The 22,409-nt window shown below is 43.6% G+C and overlaps 1 protein-coding gene across 1 annotated transcript in view; it reads left to right on the plus strand.

Moving 5' to 3' along the window:
- Positions 1-227: 227 nt before the first annotated feature.
- CERS3 (ceramide synthase 3) overlaps positions 228-22,409 on the plus strand; it is an 80,716-nt gene continuing 58,534 nt past the window's right edge. Inside the window, exons 1-3 of the mRNA XM_024561915.4 lie at positions 228-380; positions 7,228-7,322; positions 22,218-22,391. Coding sequence (XP_024417683.1) covers positions 22,219-22,391 — 173 coding nt within the window. The 5' untranslated portion in view covers positions 228-380; positions 7,228-7,322; position 22,218. The remainder of the gene's footprint in view (positions 381-7,227; positions 7,323-22,217; positions 22,392-22,409) is intronic.

The raw sequence follows: 22,409 nt of genomic DNA on the forward strand, positions 1-22,409 counted from the left end.
ATGCACACAGTGAGACCATCCTGTCCAGTAGTTGACTAATACCTGGGTGCCCTGAAATGCAATGATGATGAGGCAATTCACTGTAACCCCGTGTCTGACTGAATTCCGGTTTTCTCCTCTCCAAGTGGTGAAACAGGAAAGGACATCCCATCAGGAAGAACCTGAAGGTGCCATCCAGTAGCTGTGCCTCACGTCACTGATTGCCCTCAGTCAGAAATCTTGACTTGCAACTTTAGAGGGTGGGTCTCTGCAAGAATTTCAGAGCTAGCGCCGAGATGAAGAGAGCTGCTCTCTGAGGAGACAGGACCTGGCTGGGACGCTGGGAGTGCGGCCTGACTGCTCCAGCTGGGGGCACCTCTGTGGACTGAAGTTTCAGAAAGGTAGGCGCCCTTCCGTTGATGATACTGTTTGAGAACTTTCAAAACCAAGTTGCCCTGGACCGTGTGTGTGTGTGTGTGTGTGTGTGTGTGTGTGAGTGAGAGAGAGAGAGAGAGAGAGAGAGAGAGAGGAAGAGTGAGAGAGGAGACGGATTAAAATGCTCATTTTGGACTGATACACTGGGAAAGATACAGGAATTTGAATCCCTTTGTTTGGTGAGTTTTCCTTCAGACATCTTTGTCAGTGATGAGTACACGTTGAGCCCAGACTTCTACTTCGGAGCAGTGTTGCTGGCTGTTTGGAGAGTTTAAACTGATTACTGATTCACTGAGGCGCAGGGAGAATTGTTCCGAGGGTGAAATCCCACGAGGCCGAGGCTCAGCCAGCACAGCTTGGTTGGTCAGGAAAGCCTTCACTGGCGGTGGAACAAAAAGTGTGGCCGCAGGTGGGGTGGCAAGGCCGTTCAGGCCCCTTCAGGATGGCTCAGTCGGGAACAAGGAAAGCAGCGCTTGCTCCTCGCGGTGGGGCTCGCTTCTACGCTGCCCTGTCTTGAGGGAATAGTCTCAGTGTCATCTCTAGAAGATAATTAGCTGATTAGCTCTAAAACTGCCAGCCTCGTGGGGAGAAACAAAACAAAATTATCCTTTATTTTTTCTAACCCGAGCACATGTTTAGCAAGCATGTTCTTTTGAGCAATTTTATTTCCTAAAAAGCCTTACACAGAGCAAGGAAAAGAAATGTTTGGAGCTCACCAGATGGCGAATAGTAATTTATTCATTAATCCATAATCTTCAAGTGCCTTCTCCACCATGAGTGAGGGCTCAGACTTAAATAGCACCTTTTCACTCCTCTCCCCCTACAAGCCTTTTTTTTTTTAAAAGGGGGTTTCCAGTTATGATTTCATCAATAGAATTCCTGGCCAAAGGGAAAAATTCTTTAAGGAGAAAAGTCGCATATGTTCCTGCTGATAATATTTGTAGAATCTTCCCATTAAAAACATTTCTGCCTTTCATAAAAGCAATCAAATTAATTTATATAAGTTTGAAGATAACTCTGGGTTAGTAATAATCTATATTTATTGACTGAGTCCTTGTGGTGCATATATGCAGTTTCCTATTTCATTCAGTGAACTAGAACTCACATTATGCAGTTTTCAGATGAGGAAATATGGGCCAAGTGGTTTACCGTGGCATAGCAAGGAAGGGAAAAGTCAGAACTCTGTCGCCTTTTTACACCCAGAGATGTATGAGATTGGAGCCTTCTCCATTCCTATCCTAGTGCATCAGCCTAGAGCCCTTGTCCTGTGAAGGAGTTCTGAACCTATGTCAACATGATAGCTTGGTTTCTTACAGCAAAAGACCAAAAGTCGGTCTATAATCTGCTTCTGCTATTGGGGTGAGGGCATGGTGTGGTGAGCAGAACAGGGACTAGAAAGGCAGAAAGATCTAGATTTGACTCCCTGCTGCCTGCTTACTAAGTCTGTGCTAGCTGGTGAAATTCTTCAAACCTCAGTTTCCTTGTCAATAAGGTCGTCAGTATGATGTCCATCACACAGGGTTGTTATAAGGAGTAGAAGATAAGATATGCAAAGTGCCTCTCCTGTGACTGACAGATGGTCGACTTTTGATAAATAGTATCACTGCTCTAATTATTTGTTGATGCTTTATTACACCTTATTGTGACTGACTTTCTTTGAAAATCACATTGTGATTATTGAGACCCCTCATGGTGGAGCTGTTTGGCTCTGACACAGCCTCTGATTCAGGGTAGTGAACATCCTATGTTAAGAGTCCCCCAAAGCATAGTAAAATCAGGCGAAAAAAAAAAAAAGCAAGAACATTAGCTGCTTCTTGTTCAAAAGTCAGTTTCTTGTGCTAATTGTTGCCGCTATAGGTTGGTACACAGACATGCACACATACCCAGTTCGCCTGAGTTTTCCTGGGCCCCCAAAATCACAGCAGAAGCATTGCTGGCAGGGTGCGCATGAGAGGAGGGTCCAGCTGCAGGGTCTCATGGAACAGAGGGTATGGTGTGGCAACCAGTTTCCCTCAGGCCCCAGGCAGGCCATCTACACAGCAGCCTTGGGTCTTTCAAGGCTTCCCCAATGGACCTTAGGGATGCAGTACAAAGGTTGAACTGGAGATAAGACAACTTCATTATGTTGGTTCTGAGACATGTGTGATTGATGTATTTACTGGCTAAAAGCCGGAGTCATTTTTATCAAGTAGGCTAGTTGGCAACAAGAATAGTGCTTTGCCAGTCTATCCCTAACTGTGAATCCCGATGGAGTGATGGGCATCCCAGAGAGACAGCAGAGGGACACAGGGAAGCTCCTGCTGAAATCAGATGCAGTGGTGTCTTCCTTTTCCTGGGAACACGGACACTGACCTTGTTGATCCCACACAGTCCAAATTTGTTCATTTACCTGGTGGGCCCAGAACCACTGAAGACTTCTTTGTGTCAGCCCCAGACGGACCAAACTTGTTGGCACTGGGGAAGCCTCCTGAAGCAGCAGGCCTGACTCCCCGAAGCCCTGGGCAGTGATCAGTGCCATCATTTTATGTGTTGTACTGCCCTAGGCACATTGCCAGTGTTGTGTCTTATCGCAGGGATTTTAAATTGTGAAAACTTAAACTCAGCCAAAATCCCAATGAAAATACAGTAGGGCTTAGGGATAAAGCCTCAAATGGCAAGTGCCAGAGAGATAAGAATCTGACAACATTGTACAACATTGTAACAGCCGAAGTTCTCCGTGGGCTTTCTGTCCATGGTGGGCAGATGTTTGATTGTAAATGGACTTCAGCAATTGCTGTGTTTTTAAAACAGTTAAATTACCTTCAAATTTCACTATTATCTAAGTATCTCCATGCCGCTCAAATACAAAATTAGAAGGTTATGGTTCACTTTAATGACTACTTCTTGTTTATTTTTTACCCACCTGGTTACTGGAGAATCTGTGGAGAGGGGAGGGTTGTGCTACATTCTTCAGCAGAGTAAACCAAACAGACCAGAGGCCTAACCCGTAACTGATGTTTGGTTTGCAGAAGTTCCAATCCAATGGAACGCGTCCTTTTTGTTTCCTGAATTATACCCTCAGGAAATACCAGCAAACTAAGGTATTTCACCAAAATTTCCAAATACTTCGGCTTAAGATTGGCAGACACACACAGACCACCAATAGACACACACACACACACAGAGTCACGTGCACAATAGAAAATAAAACCAAAAGGTACTTCCTTTTTGTGTGTGTGCAACAAAGGTTTATTTCTTCTCTTGTCATAGGCTGTGCTGCCTCCTTCTTGCAGCTGTGCCTTCTGAAACATGTGACATGTGGTCCCCAGAACTGGAAAAGAGAGAAATGGAAGCCATTCTCTAGCTTTTTCTTTTAATTGAGATATAATGGACTTATAACATCATATTAGTTTCAGATGTCACATAATGATTAGAGATTTGTATATTTTGTGAAATGATCACCAAAATACATTTCTCATTAAAGGGAGAAGTATAAAATTCTCAGCTACAGCATATGTTTAGATTTTTTGAAGAGATAAAATATTACATTAAGGGCCTTAAAATCATTTTAATTTACTATCTCCATGTTCTAAATTGAAGTACTTAGTGAGGAAAGGTCATATGCCTTAATCCATTCATTCTCTGTAGATACTCGTATGCAAGAACAAGGTCTGTTTTTTTTTTTAATTTTGATTCCTGTGCCAGACACATATATTGTAGTGGATAGTCAATAAATACTTGTTGATTAGATTGGTCCTGACTGAGGTTGAACAAGAAAGTAATCATGTCAAGATTCAAGCAAAATTCCGAGAGCATATTCTTCAATAATGAGGATTACTTGATATCATTTGATAACTAAATTGGCTTCAATTTCTTCCCCTCCAATTGTGTTTTCTTGTTTAACATCTGAGTAAAATTTAAAAAACGTAGAATATGCTGATGCTGAAAAAATCCCAAATTGTGCAGATGAACGATTTGCATTCGTAATGTTTACATCATGGGCTCGTTGTCATATCCCACTGCGGGTCCAAGTCGTAGAGCCTCCTAATGAGCTCCTTCTGTTGCATGAGCTGAAGCTGGCTTCCCTGACTTGTTGCCAGCAGAGATCTGCTTTATGTGAATTCTGGTCTCCGTCCAATTGTGGAAGAGTAAAACTTCAGAGCATTTCTAGATGATGACTGTAAAATAATATGCAAGTTGAATTTTCCTAAGTAATTGTTTTACTGATTACACTATTACAGTGGTTTTCAAACTTTTTTTTGACGATCACTGATTGTAAGAAATACTTTTTCAACCCCAACTTAGAACACACACCCACACGCACACACATAATAACTGAAAAAAAAAGTTTCACAAAACAACACTTGATGCATATTGATATTTTCTCTTCTATTCCATTCCATTCTAGAATATCTCTGGTTGTGGCCAATGAATTAATTTTGTGACCCACTACTAGTAATTCTCCATACTGGCTAAAAATAAGAATCAATAGGGAACTTTAAAAAAATGCTAAAGTCAAAGACACAATAGACTAACCGAATGATCCAGAGATTCCAGAAATAAACCTCCATATAGTCAGACCCTTGAGTTATGAATACATTCATACTATATAAGGAAAGGATAGCCATCTGAATGTCCCTGTGGAAACGAAGCTGAACCTTGATTCTGACCTCAAAGTTTGTACGGATCTAAATATTAATGTAGATATGACAGGTTTAACTTCTAGATCTGCGCCGTCCCACGTGGCAGCCACTAGCTACATGTGGCTGTTGAGTCCCTGAAATGTGGCTGGTCCACTAGAGACATGCTCTAGGCTTAAAATGTACAGCAGATTTCAGAAACTTCCTGTACAGAAAGAATTCACAATATCTCACAAATAATTTTTATATTGATCACATGTTAAAATGATAGTATTTTATATCAGGTTAAATAAAATATGGTATTAAAAATTACTTTCAGTTTCTTTTTACTTTTTAAAATGTGGCTAATAAAAAATTTAAAATTACATATTTGGCTTCCACTATGTTTCTATGTACAGCATTATTCTGCATAAAATAGAATATATTAGTAACCTCAGAGTAGGCAGTGATTTCTTAAACAAGACATAAAATGTACTCATATAATAAAGAAATCTATCAATTGAACTATATTACATCTAGGAACTTCTTTCCATCAAAGCATACCAATAAAAGAGTACAAGACAAGTTGCCGAGGGGAGGAGGCACTTGTCATACAAGCAATCAACAAGGAGTCATATCCGGAACAAACAAACAAGTCTAACACAGTAGAAACATGGGCAAGAGATTCGAACAGGCACTTCACAAAAGACCATATCCAAAAAGCTAAGAAACGTGTAGCCTGCTCAACTTGATCAGGCATCAGGGGAATGCAAGTCCAACCACAGTGAAGGACCACTACACACCTACCAGAGAGGCTCACCTGTAAAAGACAGACAATAGAAATGTTGATGAGGATGTGGAGCAGCCGGAATTCTCACATACTGATGTAGGAGTATAAACTGGGGCAACAGCTTGCAAAAGCAGTCCAATAGTATCTATTAAAACTGAGTGTAATTGTACCTTATGGCTTAGCATCTCCACTCCTAGGTATGCGCCCTGCAGAAACATATACATATAGTCACCAAGAGACACGGTCAAGAGTGTGCATAGACAGCAGCAGCATTTGTTATAGTGCTAAACTCAAAGTGCCCCAAGTTTCTGGCAACAATAGAATGGAAAAATTGGTTGTGATGTAGTCATACCACGGAATACTAAGCACCAATGAAAATGAGTCACCTACTGCTATATGCATCAGGCTGGATGGCCCTCAGCCATAAATGCTGAGAGGAAGAACCCAGATGCAAAGGAATGCACTTGGTATTATTCTCTTTATATAAAGGTCAAGAACCAGCACCATTCATCCATGGTGTTAGAAGTAAGGCCAGGGTAGTTGGGGAAGATGGGGGAGTGACTGGGAGGAGACCCACAGGGAGGGCCTGACTGCTGGTTATAACATGGGTGTGTTCACCTTTATGATTTGTTACTATGCTATTTATATGCTACACTTCAGTAAGTAAGTTCGATAAGCAACAATAACAACAATACCCATGCCAGGTCGGCACCTTCAGAGCTCCTGATTTAATTGGTCTGGATGGGGGAGAACATGGCTCCAGAATCACTCTGAGGTAAATCCCATGTAGGGCACTAATAGGTTACAACTGGCCCTTTGGAAAACTGTGTGCTTCAGTATAATTGCAATCATACCAGGCTATGCTAGGCCCTGATCACCTTTACTCAAGTTACTTGGAAAACATAACTCACATGGATAAACCTTACAGACAGGAGGAGTCCCAAGGTTAAAGAAGGCCAGTCAGGTAACTGAATCAATCAGCAGTGGGCCAGGCAGGTAAGCTGTGGCCTGCAGCTCCTGTCATCAGAGGTGATCCCTGCTTTATTGCGCTTCATGAGTACTATGTTCTTTACAAAGTGAAAGCAGGACCCTGCACCAGCCAGCGGATTACCGCATGCTGTGTTGTGGTCACCTAGAGCCAAACCCGCAGGATCTCCAAGGTCTGCCTGCGCTGCCAGACTTTCTGATTTTTCACATGAAGCTGCAGATCTGTACTTTTATGTGGAAACCCCTGGATTTTAAACGTTGGCTTGGGTTGTTTTAAAACACTGTGCAGGTCAAACGAAAGTGATTGCTTGGCCCAGTTCAACTGGCACCGAATCCTACCCCTGGTTTGTAACTCTGACAAAGTTTTACAGTTAAAGGGAAACCTGTGGGTATAATTATATAGTCTACTAATTACTTTTCCCTTTTCTGCTTCTGCAGGGATGTTATGAAAGGAACCGCTTCACTTTAATACACACACACACACATATATTGTACCTGAGATCGTTGGTAATAAGCTGTTATATATACTCAAGGTAAGTATCATTATTTACATTTTATTTTATTTTACCTCTATTATGTTTTCTTAATTGTCATTTTGGAAAATTACACCCGTGAGTCCAAAGTTTATCATATAATATTGTTTTTCGTGTTCTGGGGAGGAGTGGTGATGGAGCCAGGCCAGTGTGAGGTTTTCTGCTCCGTGACATAGTATAGATTCCTAGCCTTTTCTTTTTGAGAGAGGAGATGTTACATGAAAGTTTGATTTGACGGCACCAGGTGGTGAAGAGCCGCACGATCTTGTGTGGCGTTTCCCATCTGCATTCTGCTCTCAGCCCTACTTTTCTCCTTCCCAGCCCCCAGGCCCTGCTGTTCAGTGTGGAAGGAAGGGTTGACCCTGCTCTGCAGGTTTCAGCTTCCTGTCTCTCACCTGTAAAAGAACCTTCAAAATCATATTTCTTCAAAAACATCATGAATGACAATCAAATAGGATCATGGGTATGGTGAAAAGTTATTCAAAAAGCATGCTCACAAATATTAGTTTGATGAAAGCAAATTCAAGTAATGGAAAGAGAAGTAGCATTCTTTGCTAACCTACATTTGAGTGTGGCCCTGTGTCAGTTTGAGGAAGTGACTTGATCCCTCCAAATTCTATTGTTTCCTGGTAAATTGAGTGTATTTATAGTTACTGTCTTTGTGAGGATTCAGTGAGTTAATGATTATGGAAGAGACTTTGTAAATCGTGATCTATTTTGTAGTCAGTTATCATTTTAATCATCTCATTATTTTGTAATGGTCTGTGAAAAAGTAGTGTTATCACTCTCAATGTTCAGCAGCAAAGCCAGGTATCAATGCTGCCGGTCACCTGAATCACGCCTCTCACCCTTTGTTCTGCAGCAGCAATCCTTGCTCACATGGAAGGGCTCTGCCCATGTCCTACCCTGCGGCATAGCCAGTGCCTTCTGGGTCAGCAGAGAACGCAGAAGGGCTTTGTGGCCAACGCACAACACTTCCGCCTTTCAGCCTATAATTTTCTGCACCTTCTCACCAAAAGTTTTGCAAATGTATTTCCCCTATCTACTTTCTAGTCAGGTGAGAGTAAATGGTGAAGAGCTAAGGAGGACTGGGAAGCATCGGGAAACCAGTGAAGATTCACCTCCTGTGAGTCAGGAAGGCCCTTTCTCTGGGAAGGAGTGGTTCAGCTGGACAGTCAGGAGTTCCATGAGGATTTCTGTATTGGGCATGCTACCAGCCCCTCTTGCGGTTGCACAGCCTGAACAGATCCCTGGCTCTCAGAATTTCTGGGAGTTCTGGGCTTGTGGACCCACCCTGAGGCCTTGTGGACAGGCCCACCGCTAACACTGTGGGGGGCCAGGGCAAGAGTCCTTAGGGAGGCATCTGGCCCCAGCGGGTGCCTCCCCTGGCCCCGGACCTGCTCAGCCGGAAGCCTCATGCCCACGTGTATAGGCACTGCTGTGTGCGTGTCCAAGCTCAGCTCCTCTCTTCTACTCTTCAGTAGTCTCCTTTTGGCCATCCCTAGGCCTAAGAGCACACTGTGCTGTCACCTGTAGGAGGACAGACATGGAGAAGCATCCATGGGGGCCTTGGAAGTGGGCTCAGAGCTGTTTGAGAAGGGAATTCTGGGGTCCTAGGTACCCCTACCAAGTCTAGAAAGGGGGCACACACCCATGGGCCTATGGACTCCTCAGCCCATGGGAAAGGGGTGTGGCTAGAGGAGCGCCAAATTGAGGTCTTTTAAAACAAGGCCGATGGGGGTAAGGTTGGGGCTGCTCCTGGGCAAGGTCAGTGCCCTTGGTACGCAGTTGGTACTTAATGGTGTCATGATTGATCCATGTCAGAGTGACGAAGGCTGAGCAGTTTCAGAACTCCTGTGGTATATGTAAATGTGACTCCTCTACCACCCCGCCCCGCAAACATCCACCTAACAGCGCGGCAGGGTTGAAGCTGCTTAGATTTCGTAACATGGTAGGTGAGTAACATTCCCAGACTCATAAACTAGCAGGAAGAAAAATTTCCTGAGAAACATCCTCACTTGACTTACCAGGGAAGAGAAGTAATTCAGGTTCTCCCGGCCCCTGAACAAAGGACTTCACAGAGGCTCAGATAGGGATCTCCTGGCATGTTTTAAGAGAATCCTCGCAGGTTTAGAAGAGTGTCTCTCTCACATCTATTTCAGACAATGCTACACTTGCAGTATTTGGAGTCGAAGATCATGCAGTCCTTTTGTCCACTTTCTTTCATTTCATCCCTTTCCTTTAGATCAAGCTGTAGACATTTCTGTTTAAATTTCACTAACCTGAAGGATGCAGAGACGTCTGAATCCCTGCCCCCTGCCCCGGGGATCCACTCAGCTCCAGTTCCATCACTGTTCTTTCTAGGCTCACACGTGGTCCTGCTTCACAGAATTCAGGCTTGTCATCCACAGTAGCATTTCTGCCAACTGTATTTTTTGGCAGAAAAAAAATTGAGGAAATAGCCAGTAAGTCTCAGTATAAAGAAGAACTTTTAGAAAGAAAGCTCAGGACCAATAGAAGAGTAACCGGAAAATCATATTGGCTCATGTTCGACTTTCCTCCCCAGGGAAAAAGGAGTCCGCAATGTGCCAGCTGTGGACTGGCCTTGCTCTATGTTAGCATGGGGTTTTCTCTTATTCATAGCACCTACTTAGCATTAATAGGCAGAAATCAGACAGACTGAAGTGAAAAATCATGTAAGTATTAATACACATTAAGCAGAAACTTTAGGATACCCCTTTGGGAAGAATGTTTGTTGAAAAGCCTGGAAACCTAGGGCAATTTTTATTTTTGTGTTACATTTTCATACAATATACTCAGGAGATTTTTTTTCAACTACTACAAGTAGTTTTACAGGCAAAATATTTCTAAATTGAAAGCCATAGGTTTAATCATTAATCCAAAAAATAATAATGAATAATTGAAACATTTTCTCTATATTCCAGACTTTGTAGATACCCTGTATCTCCCTCCCTCCTTCTCTCTCTCTCTCTCTCTCTCTCTCTGTCTCTCTGTCTCTCTGTCTCTCTCCCTCATCTACTTAAAATCTGGCCTTATACTTTTTTTGTTTTTCATTTTAAGGGGCTTCTTGTATTAAATAGAAGCTGGAGAGGAATAACTAGTTCTTTTCAGTTTTGGGATCTTGTGAGTTGTTTTCTCTTGGTGAATAAAAATAGTAAGGGCTGGTGACCATGGACAGAGGGAGTAGCTGCCCCAGCCAAGGCAGGGAGAGGACCCACACGCCTTTGCTCCCGGGAGGAAACCGTGACTTCCCCAGCAGGTGCCCCATGTCCTGGCCCCATGCTGGCAGTTCCTGCCAGTGGGAAACCTGGCCTTTCATTACTTTAACTTGTTTATGATGTCAGAGTCAGAGAAGAACATGCACTTGAGATGATTTTCTGCCCTCCCTGACCACTTCCCTGCCCTCTCCTGTTGGCTCCCAGACCCACTCACCACCCTCATCCAAAGATTTCTAAAGTCTTTGTCATCTCGTTCTTTTCCATGAGGTGCTTCATTCTGTGGGGGCAGCAGGCTGTACCATAGGAAACCCTGCCTGTAAACATTGCGTAAGCATGTATTTAAAAATATGAAAATTTGGGGATTGCTTCATCAGTGTGCCTTAGTAACCCCAAGTCCTTCCCTGAAAGTAGCTCATCCTCCTTCAGCTGTGAGGTGGATGTTCCAAATTCCTTCTCGATCAGGATGGGGCCCCACGCCCTCCTGTAGGTCTTGACTCTCGTAAACTTGATTCCTTGGGTGACACTGCCCAAGACAGGTTCTGCGATGGAAGAAACCCTGCTGTCACTGAGGAAATGAGTTGCCCTGTCAAGTGACACTTGTCCCCCAGAAAAGTTGGTACCTCATTAGCATGCGGTCTGGGTAACCGCCGCCCTGACCAGGGCATTGCTGGGAATCAGTGGGCAATGGCTGGCTGTCGTGCCCCTGGACATCCGCAGTGCCATTGGCAAAGAAATGTAAATAGTGACCAGGACTAACGCCCACAGCTTATTGGGCATTTGCGATAAGCCAGGCATTATACAGCGTGATTGAGACACAGGATGTTGTTTAAACCTAACCTAGATTTTGCAAAAATAAAAATTATTATACCTAGTTTGCCGATGAGACATTCAACACTTAGCAGAAGAGTCACTTGCTCTCGCGAGGTCACATAGCTGGAAAGAGGTGAAGATGGGCATTCAGATCCCCAAACCCCAATTCTTGATAAGCCAATAGGCCTTGGGTAACCACATGTTCTGTCCTGGGAATTCTACCCCAGTGTGTTGCTGGGGTAGAATTCCCTCCAGTGAGTCCCGTCACTGGAAAGGTTGAAAATAGAGAACGCTGTGTGATAGCTCTTCAGGACTTGTCCCTGGGTTTTCTGCTTCGCAGAGTTCGTGCCCATTATGTAGGCTTCCCTTACTGGAAGAAAGATATGAAACCAGTTAGCTCTTCCAAGCAGCAAGCAATGTGGAGCTTTTGGGTGGGGGGAGGTGGCTGTGAAGGAGCAGGAGGGTGTCCCATTACTCTCTCGTGAGGAATCTTTTTTAAACCCAGTATTTGATCTTATTATTTAAACCAGCTTGACGTGGGATTCTTGACCATACCCAGCAAGGTTAGGATAATAGGATATTATTTCCATGTAACATTGGCCCCCCACCTCATTGTGTTCAGGTATTTTTACACACCTACAGCAGGTCTTTGCAGTGGGTCCAGTTAGCAACCAGTGAGCAAACAAAGAATTCGAGCTGCCCAAGACCACTCAGCAGCGCCTAAGCTCCAGGGCTGGCCTGCAAACCCGGCTTTCCGCCTCCAGAGCCATGGTTCCTTCTCCAGTGTTTCAGCTGTTTGGAAGACAATGCATGTAAAGCACGGCATTGGGTTTTTTGTTGGTTTTTTTTTCATTTTAAATTTTGTTCATCAACCACAGCTTTGCAGTTTGTATGGCAGTCTTACTGACCCTTTTACCTGGGACTAAATGACAGCAAAGCTCCTGCAGCACCCTCAGTGGCCCTTGCACACAGGAAGCCGGTCCTCTGGTCTCTCAAATGGGAAAACTTGAGACTGAATCAGGCCTCACCTCAGGCTCCTCTGTGAGTCACTGGCAGAGAGCTTCCCATCTCCCTCACTTTTGCATACATCACTCACTTGTGCCTGAGACTAATAACAGAGTAATTTGTGAAGCAAGATGTGTGAGTCACTAGGCAGGGGAGGAGAGCTTGTATGGAATGACTTGGAGAGGAGCAAAATATTTAATAGCAATTGGAAAGGAAATGCTGATGCGATGCTAATTGCAATACCATTGCCTGGTTACCTAACTATTAATTTACATTTTAGACTTCTAAAGTTAACTTACAAAAAACAAATGGTGGGGAAGGAAATCCCACCTTCGAAAACAGAATTAGCCATTATCAATCCTATGTAACCTTCTCCTGGAGTTCCACCCAGTGGTCTTGGCCTCCTTGCCTTTGAACCCTAGAATTTGCCTTCTCCTAACTTTATCTACACTTTGCTTCCCATCCTGCTGGACTCAGTCGTACCTGTTTCTCTGCAAGCTCCTGTCCGTGTCATCGGTCTATGTAAACTTCCACCTTCACTTCCCTTTCTCTTGGTCCTCAGCTGGGCTTTGGCAACCTCTTCCGATTAATGCCCAGATTAGTGCCCACAGCAGCCGTGAGCCAGAGTCTCCACACAGGCAGAAACCCGGAGGGATGTTGTTTTGGGGGATACTGCCTCCCTAAACTGCACTTGGGGATCTCAGGTAGATCCCCAGAGCCTGTCTTCCTATGGACTCAAGAAGCATGTTTTTTATTTTCTTTGAAACTGTTAGGATGGAGAAGATTCTACTAGTTACCTGTCTGTGTATGTACAAAGGCTGTGATACGTTGTATGCAGGTAACAAAATCGCCTTACTTCAAATCATCTATTAGCTTTTGTATGTGACGTGTTTACTTTAAAAAATTAGCCTCTTGAAGAAAAACATACTAATGTGAAATAAATCACCTTAGCAACACCTTTCAGTCAAGAGAAATGGAGTGTGTATTGGGAAAAGAATAATTGAAAAATTTAAAACACCCAGAATTTTACCATTTTCACATAGCAATTGTTTTATGTTTCCTTCTAGTTTTTATCTTCACACACATGTGCACACATATGTGAATGTGAATTAAATAGTATAATATAGTGAGATCATGTACCATCACATGATCATACAGTAGATATGATTTTGAATTTTAGTTTTATTTTTAACATGTCATAAACGCTTTCCATGTTGATAAATCTCACAATTTTTAGCTTCAGCTGATTATTACATAGAGTTAACATTTCAAAATGGACTTAAACATTTCAGATTTTAAAAAGCCATTATTATTAACATTGAAGTATTATTTATTAACTGTAGTTAAAAAATTTTTTTGTTCAATTTTACATGTATTTCTATGTGGCCTTGAACATTTGAGTGACTCCTAAAATGTATTTTCCAATTTCCAAAAGGATAGTATGATTTATATTGCAACCAGTAACATTAACATATGAATGTAATGATATTACACTTGTATATAAATGATATAGATGATACATTTATGTCATAGCACTGAATACTACTTTTAAATAACTTGTAATTTAATAGATGTCAATTAAAAAAATTAAGGACCAGAAAGTTTATTCAGTTCCTCTCTTTATAAGAGCAGCATGACATTTAATAGCTTCACTCCAATTTATCATTTAACAGACATGTAATGCAATGATCTACAAATCTTTACTCACTACATCATTTAATCACCCCATCAGGAAGATACAATTATCATCTCTATTTTGTAGATGTGGAAACTGACATTCAGTTAGTTGTCCAAGGGCACATAGCTAGTGCAGCGTCAGTCTGGCTCCGAAGCCGTACACTTGACCACTGTGGTATTCTGCCTCCCCTAGTACCCGCTGAGCACTTCCTGTTTGTACATTTGTTAGCACGTGCCAAAATTTTTAAATGCCATTGTGCCCTCATGCATCTTGAAGTCTGGGGAGGGAGCCAGACTTAAATCAGCATACAGATATCTAATTACGAATTTGACACATGTGATGAAGAAAAAGCATCCAGGAAGTGCTTAGTGTAGCTGCAGGTGCAGAGGGGGAACAGGGGCCTTGATGAAGATCTTAGAGACACTTAAATCAAGACTGGAAGGATAAGGAGGGGAGGGGCAAAGACAGGAGGACAGAGCATCCTAGGCAGGAGGAACAGTCTACGCTCATGTCATTAGGGAGCCACAGAACGGGCTGGACACCAGCCCTCTGAAGCATGATAGGGATCTCCAGTCTGCTGCCCCCTGGGGCAGCTGGAGCCTTCCCTGGGAGTGTCCCGGGACAGAAAGCAAGTCTCTTCCTGCAATATCACTCGGCCACTCTCCACTGACAAAGGCCACCTGGTAAAGGAAGCAAGTAGAGGGACCAGACCCATTTCACAGTGCAGGCAAAACAGATGAATTTGGAGCTGAGTGGCAACAAGTTTATAACTGACACAAGCTCCATACAAGAAGCTCAGTAGATGGAGCAAATACTTGGGATGCTCTGTAAGGGGCACAATATTAATGGGAATCCAGGCCCCCAGTGGACTTATTGTGGAAGAAGTCCCTTGACTTTGTTTCTTTTTTCAGTTGTAGGAGCTTTTTATATGTTCTAGATGTGTCTTTTGTGTTGCAAATATTGCAAATATTTTCTCTTACTCTGTAGCTTGCCTTTCTATTTCCCTAAGGCGTTTTTTTTCATGAATAGATGTCTTCGGGTTTTGTAATCTATGTGGAAGCAATATAAAGTATAGTTCTTATTTACTCCTCCATATATCCTTCCCTGTCTATTAACTAGCAGTACAGTCCAAGCTGTTGTACCAACAAGAACTCAAAACTCAAGGACTTCTGTGAGATAGGAGTTTAGTTCTCTTGCACGTCACAGTCCAGGTGTCATCCCTGTTTCCAGCTGTCAGGAGGAAGGACAGAGAAACCAAGACATGCCGCTTGGTCTTTGGAAGATCATGCAAATCCTTTCCCCTCCCATCTCACTGACCCAGACCTAGTCACACATGGCCACAGATGGCCATGAGGGAGGTTGGGAAATGGTGACTTAGATGGCAGGGCAGCCACTCGCCCAGGTAGAGCTTGGAGGCAGGAGGCCTGTAAGTGATAGGCAGAATGAGTGGTACTTAGGTCACGCCATTACCCCCAGTGACATCTCTGAGGTGCTACCATGCTGTTGCCACAAACACTCTAAATTGTTTTATTTTTTTCAGTTTCTAAGTCTGCTCTGAATTTCTTCAAGGCTTTCGATGGATCTGATTGGAAAATTTAGTATGAGAGCATTTCTTAAAGTTGTTTTTATCCTGTTGTAAGTTAATTACTTCTCTACCCTAAGTACGGGGTTTTTTCTTTTTCTCTTCAGTTTTTGTGCAGTTGGAAGCCCAGGTATTTACAGGCTTTTTGTGCACTCACTTACTCGTAATAAATACCCTCCGGAGTTAAGTTGCTCTGTCATTTGCATTGACTCGTCCATTTGAAATGGCACAATGTAAAATGCTCATCGAAGTAGAATTTACAGTTGGCTCAGTCCTTAACCCTGTCTATAGGAAGCAAGTAGCCGCTAATGTTTTCCTTGGTGTTTTATCTTCAAGGCATAACCAGTTTTTTTGGCTGAGTTAGTAGAGTTAGTTCCAAAGAAAACAAAGACTCAATGTAGATAAGCGTGTCGACCTGACCCCTGCACCAAGTCTTAAAAATTGTTTTGCAACTAATACAAGTGAAGTTGCTTATAGGTAATTAAATTAGATAACATTTTTGGCCATAACATCTCTCCTTGATTTTCAGCCTCAGTAAACCTCCCATCCTTTCATTCAACAAACAATTATTGAGTGTCTACTATGTGCAAGCTCTGAGTGTACAACAGTGAACAGGCTGGACAAGGTCCCTCCTTTTCCGGAGCTGACTTAACCAGACAACTCCAGGCTCACCATCATCTGGTCACCCAGGCTCCACAGCCCTCATGTCCCCCCAACCAGTCACACTCAGAGCATGTGAACGTTGATTCCAGAGGTCTCTCTTCCCGACACCACTCAGGAATGCACCTTTACTGCAGTTTGACTTCTCTGCCCAACTTCCTGTCTCTGGTCCCCGTCCTCTGTGTGAGTGACATTTTCTGTTCTGGAGAGAGAGTAATTTCTTGTGACTCCTCCATCTGGGCCATGTGTCCTGTAGAGTTAGCTGTCTTCTGCACTGGTGTGGCATTAACAGCAGGGATCCTGTGGGTAAGCACCAGAAGCCGTCCAGAGCCCCAGCCTGACTAGGAGTTCTTACCTTAGCAGTAGCTCAAGTGCTACATTTTCAGTACTTTACTATAACGTGGCTTCAAACAGTGATAAACTTGTGGCCCAGATGGTTTTAGTTCCTCAGTCATAAGTTCAGATTTAATGGCGTTCATCTGAGAAAATGGCTCAGCTGGCGTCCCTCACCCTGTTGGGTTCTGTATCCATGAGGTCAGAAAATAATGAGTCATAAGAGCCTACATTAGTTAGACTGTCTTCCTGCAAACTACTGGCAGCTGGAGTTGAAAATAGGGTTTAAAAATTTCACAATCATATCAGGTGGGAAAACATAGCTGGGTTATGATGCCACCTCCATTACTGATGCTTCCCCAAATAAAAAAGAAATTAATGCAAGTATTTGCAAATATTTCTGATTTTTAAAATAGCCTCAAATCTCTTATACAAATAAAAATTGTAGTTCCTTCAGATATTTTTATATAAATAGGAATTGCAGTACTTAGAGAATGGGCAAGGGATGGGAAAAGGGGAGTCTGAGTAACTGATGAGGAAAAAAGGAACTGGGAGTGGCCAAGGAGTCAATAAATGCATTTACTTCCAAGAGAATACCAAGCAGAGAGACTGAACAGTTGTTAACTGAGCTGACAGTTCTTCAGTTGCCAGAAAGACCTAGAGTTCAGCCAAATCGATAAAGATGAGAGATGGGCTGCAAGTTTAATGTGGGAGTCACACTGTCCAAAAGGTGACTGAGTCACAGGCAGGGTCCCTGGACGACAGTCACTGTTGCAGATGCCCAGGAGTTGTTTCCAGAGCAGTCATTTGTGAGGTTTTAAAAATGCAGGTGTCTCTCCATCTCAGTCCTTCCTAATTCTCTTTCCATCCGGGCGTCGTCGAAGTGCTGCAGCACCATTAACACAGCACGAAGGGATCGCCCGCTCGCTGGGTCGGGCGTTTGTTTTGCACCCCACCCAGCACCTTTGTGAGGGAGGACAGCCGCCGCTTTTACCCTGAGCAATGGCAACAAAGAGCCTTAAGTAAGCAGTGACTATGAGGGCCACTGTCAGATTTGAAATTTAGGCAGAGCAGGAGCAAAAATGGGGAGAAAGAAAGGGAAAGGGACAAATGAGTGTCCATTGTTAGCAAGATGAGCTCACGGGCTAAACATCAGGAGAAATTGACAGAGGCTATAGGCTGCCATTCTCTTCTCAGTTATTCTAGGGGTTCCTGCTTCTCCGTTTAACCTGTAGAAGAAAATCCTAATCCAGGCACCTCTGCTGAATTGAAGGTTCAGAGGACTGAATTGAAGCTATCAGCTTCATTTCATGGAGGGCGGGGAAGATGCTAGGTGTATCGGTCAGCGCTCTTGGTTGTAGGCAGCTGAATCCACCTCTTTCGTACCGACATACACAAAGGACTTTATTAGAAGTGCCTCACAGCATAGAAGGAGGGTGGTGGACCAGATTTAGGGGACAGTAGAAGGAGACCAAGAAGGCCAAGAGGCTGAGAGACAACTGTCTTTCTAGCAGCAGCTGCAGCCTAGGCCGGGTGCCATCTGCTGCTGCTGGATATCGTTGTCTGCTCCAGGATCAGAGTCCTGAGAAAAGCATCCAGTTGGCCAAGCCTAGGCCATCCCAGGCCGGCCGCCAGCAGGAGGAGAACTGTCCACCTTGGCTTGCGCGGTGGGAAAGGCATTGTACCAACTCCACTCAACAGCGGTGATTTCCCTGCTACTGTGAGGCCGAGTGCTGGGCTACCTCCGAATGGCACGTGCAGTGTGCTGGGGTCCAGGCAAGGTGACTCTAAAGGATGCCAGAGGTACCGGCACAGGCCTGGGCCTTAGGACGGGGCAGGCTCATAGCACAAGAGGTTTTCATTCTGATGAAGTCCAGCTTATCTGTTTTATATTTTGCCATTTCACTTTTGGTGTCCTATGTAAGAAGGCTTTGCCCAACCCAAGCTCATGAGGATCTACTCCTTTATAGTCTTCTAAGAGTTTCATAACTTTAGCCCTTAATTTTAGTTCTGTGTTTCATTTTGCATTGATTTTTGGGTATTGTGAAGAAGGGATCGTTAACTCTTTTGAAGCAGCAATAATTGATGTTTGGTGGCAGCATGTGAAGAAAGAATGAATAATGTAGATTTGCTTTTTTTCTCAGTTTGAACTGCGTCTTCCAGGGGCCCACCCTCAACTTCTAAATTCTTTCTATCTCCATTTCCCTTTAAATGTTTTTGGCTATTGGGTATTAAAGTCACTATAGCTCTCAACACATCTTGATTCATTGCTTGCATATGGTGCACAGGGCATTATTTAGAGCAGCCAACTCCTACATAATCACCGTAAGCTATTTATTCAATTCTTTAATTAGAATTCTTTAACCATTTATTATTCACTAAGTTATAAATATTATTATAAATATCAATTAGAAATATTTATATTTCACACTGGACAGAGTCATCTACACTTCCTGGAGTAATGTGTTAGAAGTGAGCAAACTACTTTGTATAACAATTATAACAATATCAAAAGGAAATCTAACCCATTGCCCTTGTTATTTGTTCCCCGAGTCCCTATTCTGTTAAATTCAGAGGCGATAAAGTAATGAATCTACTGAGGCAAACTTCTAGGAAAAAATACCTTTGCCCGTGCAGTAGCATCTTGTTCTGATGCATGAGGGGCAAGGCCTGGTATAGAGAGACTCCCAGGGCCTGGGTTGGTTTCTAAGATCTGTAGGAAGTTTGACTTTTAGGTGAAGTTTGACTCGTGCCTCTTGTTGCTATTAGCCTTATCTGGCTGAGCCTTTCAAAGCGCATTTCCTCTTTTGGTCACTTATGTCAGGTGGCCCAGGCAACCAAGCTTGAATCCTCAGTTCCCTTATGAAGCTGTGTTCATTCCCCCTTCCCAACACCAGTTTCATCAGCCTCAGCGCCTCCTCCCAAGTCCAGTGCTGACTCAGTTGTGAGCTCCCTGAGTCTGGGATCATCCCTTCCTTTCAGCAGCCCCGTGGTCTGACACACAGGATGTGTTCAATAAATCTTTCTTTTTTTTCTTTTTAAACTTTCTAAAAAACATTTTATTTATTTAGTTAGTTTAGAGAGGGGATGGAGGAAAGAGAAAGAGAGGGAGAGATACATCAATGTGTGGTTGCGGGGGCCTGGCCTGCAACCCAGGCATGTGCCCTGACTGGGAATCGAACCAGTGACCCTTTGGTTTGCAGGCTGGCACTCAATCCACTGAGCTACACCAGCCAGAGCTCAATAAATCTTTCTTGATGATTATCAGTACTCCACCATATTTGCACAACTTTGCGACTGTATTAATGGGATTTGCCCTCCCCCAGGGTAGAATGATAGTAAAAAGATTAAAACATGGGGAAATAAGACATCCTTGCCCCTCCATAGCTCGTAGGTGTGGCCGTAACTGAGACAGTGCTACCTAGCATGAGCCGTCTCTGAACAGCAAATGAGAGGTGAAATGAGGTAGACAGTTATCTCACCATGATTCGTTTGCGGGTTTTTGTGTGGATTTTTCTGAAGGACTTGAGGGTCCACACTCTGGAACCCTTCCTCATATAAAGTCCAACTCAAACGGCAGTGCTCCGCTCTGAGCCTGCCTCTGACAGTCCTCCCACCCTCGCGGACCCTCCGTCCCACTGCCACCTCACTGTGCTTTATCTCCCGTCCCTTGAGTTTACTGCCTTTTCCCTTAATGTCACTTTTCTCCAGGCCTCCCTTTATTCCTACCCAGCATGGGTCTCACGTTGTGATCTCATGAATGACATTCTTCCCCAGTTCCCTGATGCCTCTGCCCTAGCACAAGCCTTCCCGTTTCCCACTGCACCTCGTGCTTGAAGCTCATAGCCCTCCAGTCTTTCCACCTCCCAACCTATGTTCCACACCTCGGCCAGCAGAGTTGCTGTGGCTGTGCCTGGCTGGGGGCTGTGTGGGGTGGGAACCCAGCCCTCATTCTGCTGGATAGAAATCTGCCCACAGAGAGTACCATCCTCTACTTGGTACAAAGACACCACGTGGGCTCGCAGAGGATCTGGCTGCCAACGTGACCTTTTCTAAATCATCCGACCATTTTACTCCTCTGTGTGGTGCTCAGCCTTGGGTTCTGGTAGCTAAAGCCCACGCTCCCTAGCACAGAGTACAGACCGTCTATGACCAAGTCTTACCTGCCCCACCAGCCTCTTGGTGGGAGTGACTGTGTGGCTTACTGCCCACACTGGAAGACTTCTGAAAGGAAGGGGTGCTATGAACAGTTGTGCTGGGATGATGAATAAGAGTTGGGGCACCTCCGTGTAACCCACCGTCCCACACCTCGAAGTCTTAGGCTGTAGTGGACCACACCTCCGGTTTGTTCCAAGCACATCAGGGTATTCACAAATCAAGAGGTTTTGATGGAGTTATTTTAACCACTGTGTTGTAATCCCAGGGCATTTTGACTCCTTCCTCTGATTAACTTTTAAAAGATCAAATCAGAACATCCTTACGATCAAAATGTCAAAATTAAAATGGTCACAGCCTATACAATGAGGTTAGAACACCTCATTCTACATTCTTCTATATTGCTGGGTTCTGTCTTAAAACTCATATTCCCTCCTCCCCCTTTTTCTGCCATTCCCTGGTTTATTTCTACTAATTGTTCAAGACATCTCAAGGATCATCTGTTCTAATGGCCTTTTCCTGACACTTCCTGGCTGGGCTGCGTGCCCACTGTCTTGTTCGCACAGCGCCCTGTATATACCTTTTCCATTGTATCTAAAAAGTAGTGTGTCAAAGCCGTCCATTCAGGTCTGCCTTGCCCGCAAGACTCTAAGGTCCTCAAGCAGGGAATGCCGTCTTTTAACCTTTGAATCCTCAGTGCTGCCACAGTGCTTGACAAATAGTAGAATCTAATAAATATTTGTTGATGTGCACTAATTGAAACTTATTGTAATATGAAGTAAAATATGCTTGTTCTTTATCTGCAAGAGTTCTTAGGGTTCTAGTACAGATTCATACATTATTTGGAGCTTTCATGAGGTTGACCTTTGGCATGTTGAAGTTCTGGAAGTGGTTATTGTTGCTCATACCATAGAATCATAGAAAAGGAAGATGCGTACACATAACATTCATACATCTTGTACAGAAAGTATGAGCAAGGGTGTGTTACACTTCAGTTTGCCCAACTTGGCCAAAATTGCTCTACGGATATTGGCAGAGCAATTCTTGTTTGTTTCCTTTAAGATTTTATTTATTTATTTTTAGAGAGACGGGGAGGGAGGGAGGAGGAGAGGGAGAGAAACATCAATGTGGTTGCCTCTTGCCCACCCCCAACTGAGGGCCTGGCCCTGAACTCAGGCGTGTGCCCTGACTGGGAATCAAACCGGTGACCTTTTGGTTGGCAGGCCGGCACTCAGCCCACTGAGCCACAGCAGCCAGGGCCAATTCTTGTTTATGCGATAAAGACTTATGAACCCATTAAATAATAGTATTCCATTCTTACCTGTTTCTTTTGCCAGAATTCCCTGGTTTAGGCATTTTGAGTAAAGTTGCTCAATGTTATCTCAATCTTATTTGTTTTACAAGTCTAACATATTCCTTTTCTGTCTCTCTAGAATGTTTCAGACGTTTAAAGACTGGTTTTGGTTGGAAAGATTCTGGCTTCCAACAACAATAAAGTGGTCAGATCTCGAAGATCACGACGGGCTTGTCTTTGTAAAACCGTCTCATTTGTATATGACAATTCCATGTGCTTTTGGCTTGCTGATTATCAGACATTTCTTTGAAAAGTAAGTATTGTTTATGTG

Source organism: Desmodus rotundus, chromosome 10 (assembly GCF_022682495.2).
Source record: "Desmodus rotundus isolate HL8 chromosome 10, HLdesRot8A.1, whole genome shotgun sequence".
In the NCBI taxonomy this organism is placed as follows: domain Eukaryota; kingdom Metazoa; phylum Chordata; class Mammalia; order Chiroptera; family Phyllostomidae; genus Desmodus; species Desmodus rotundus.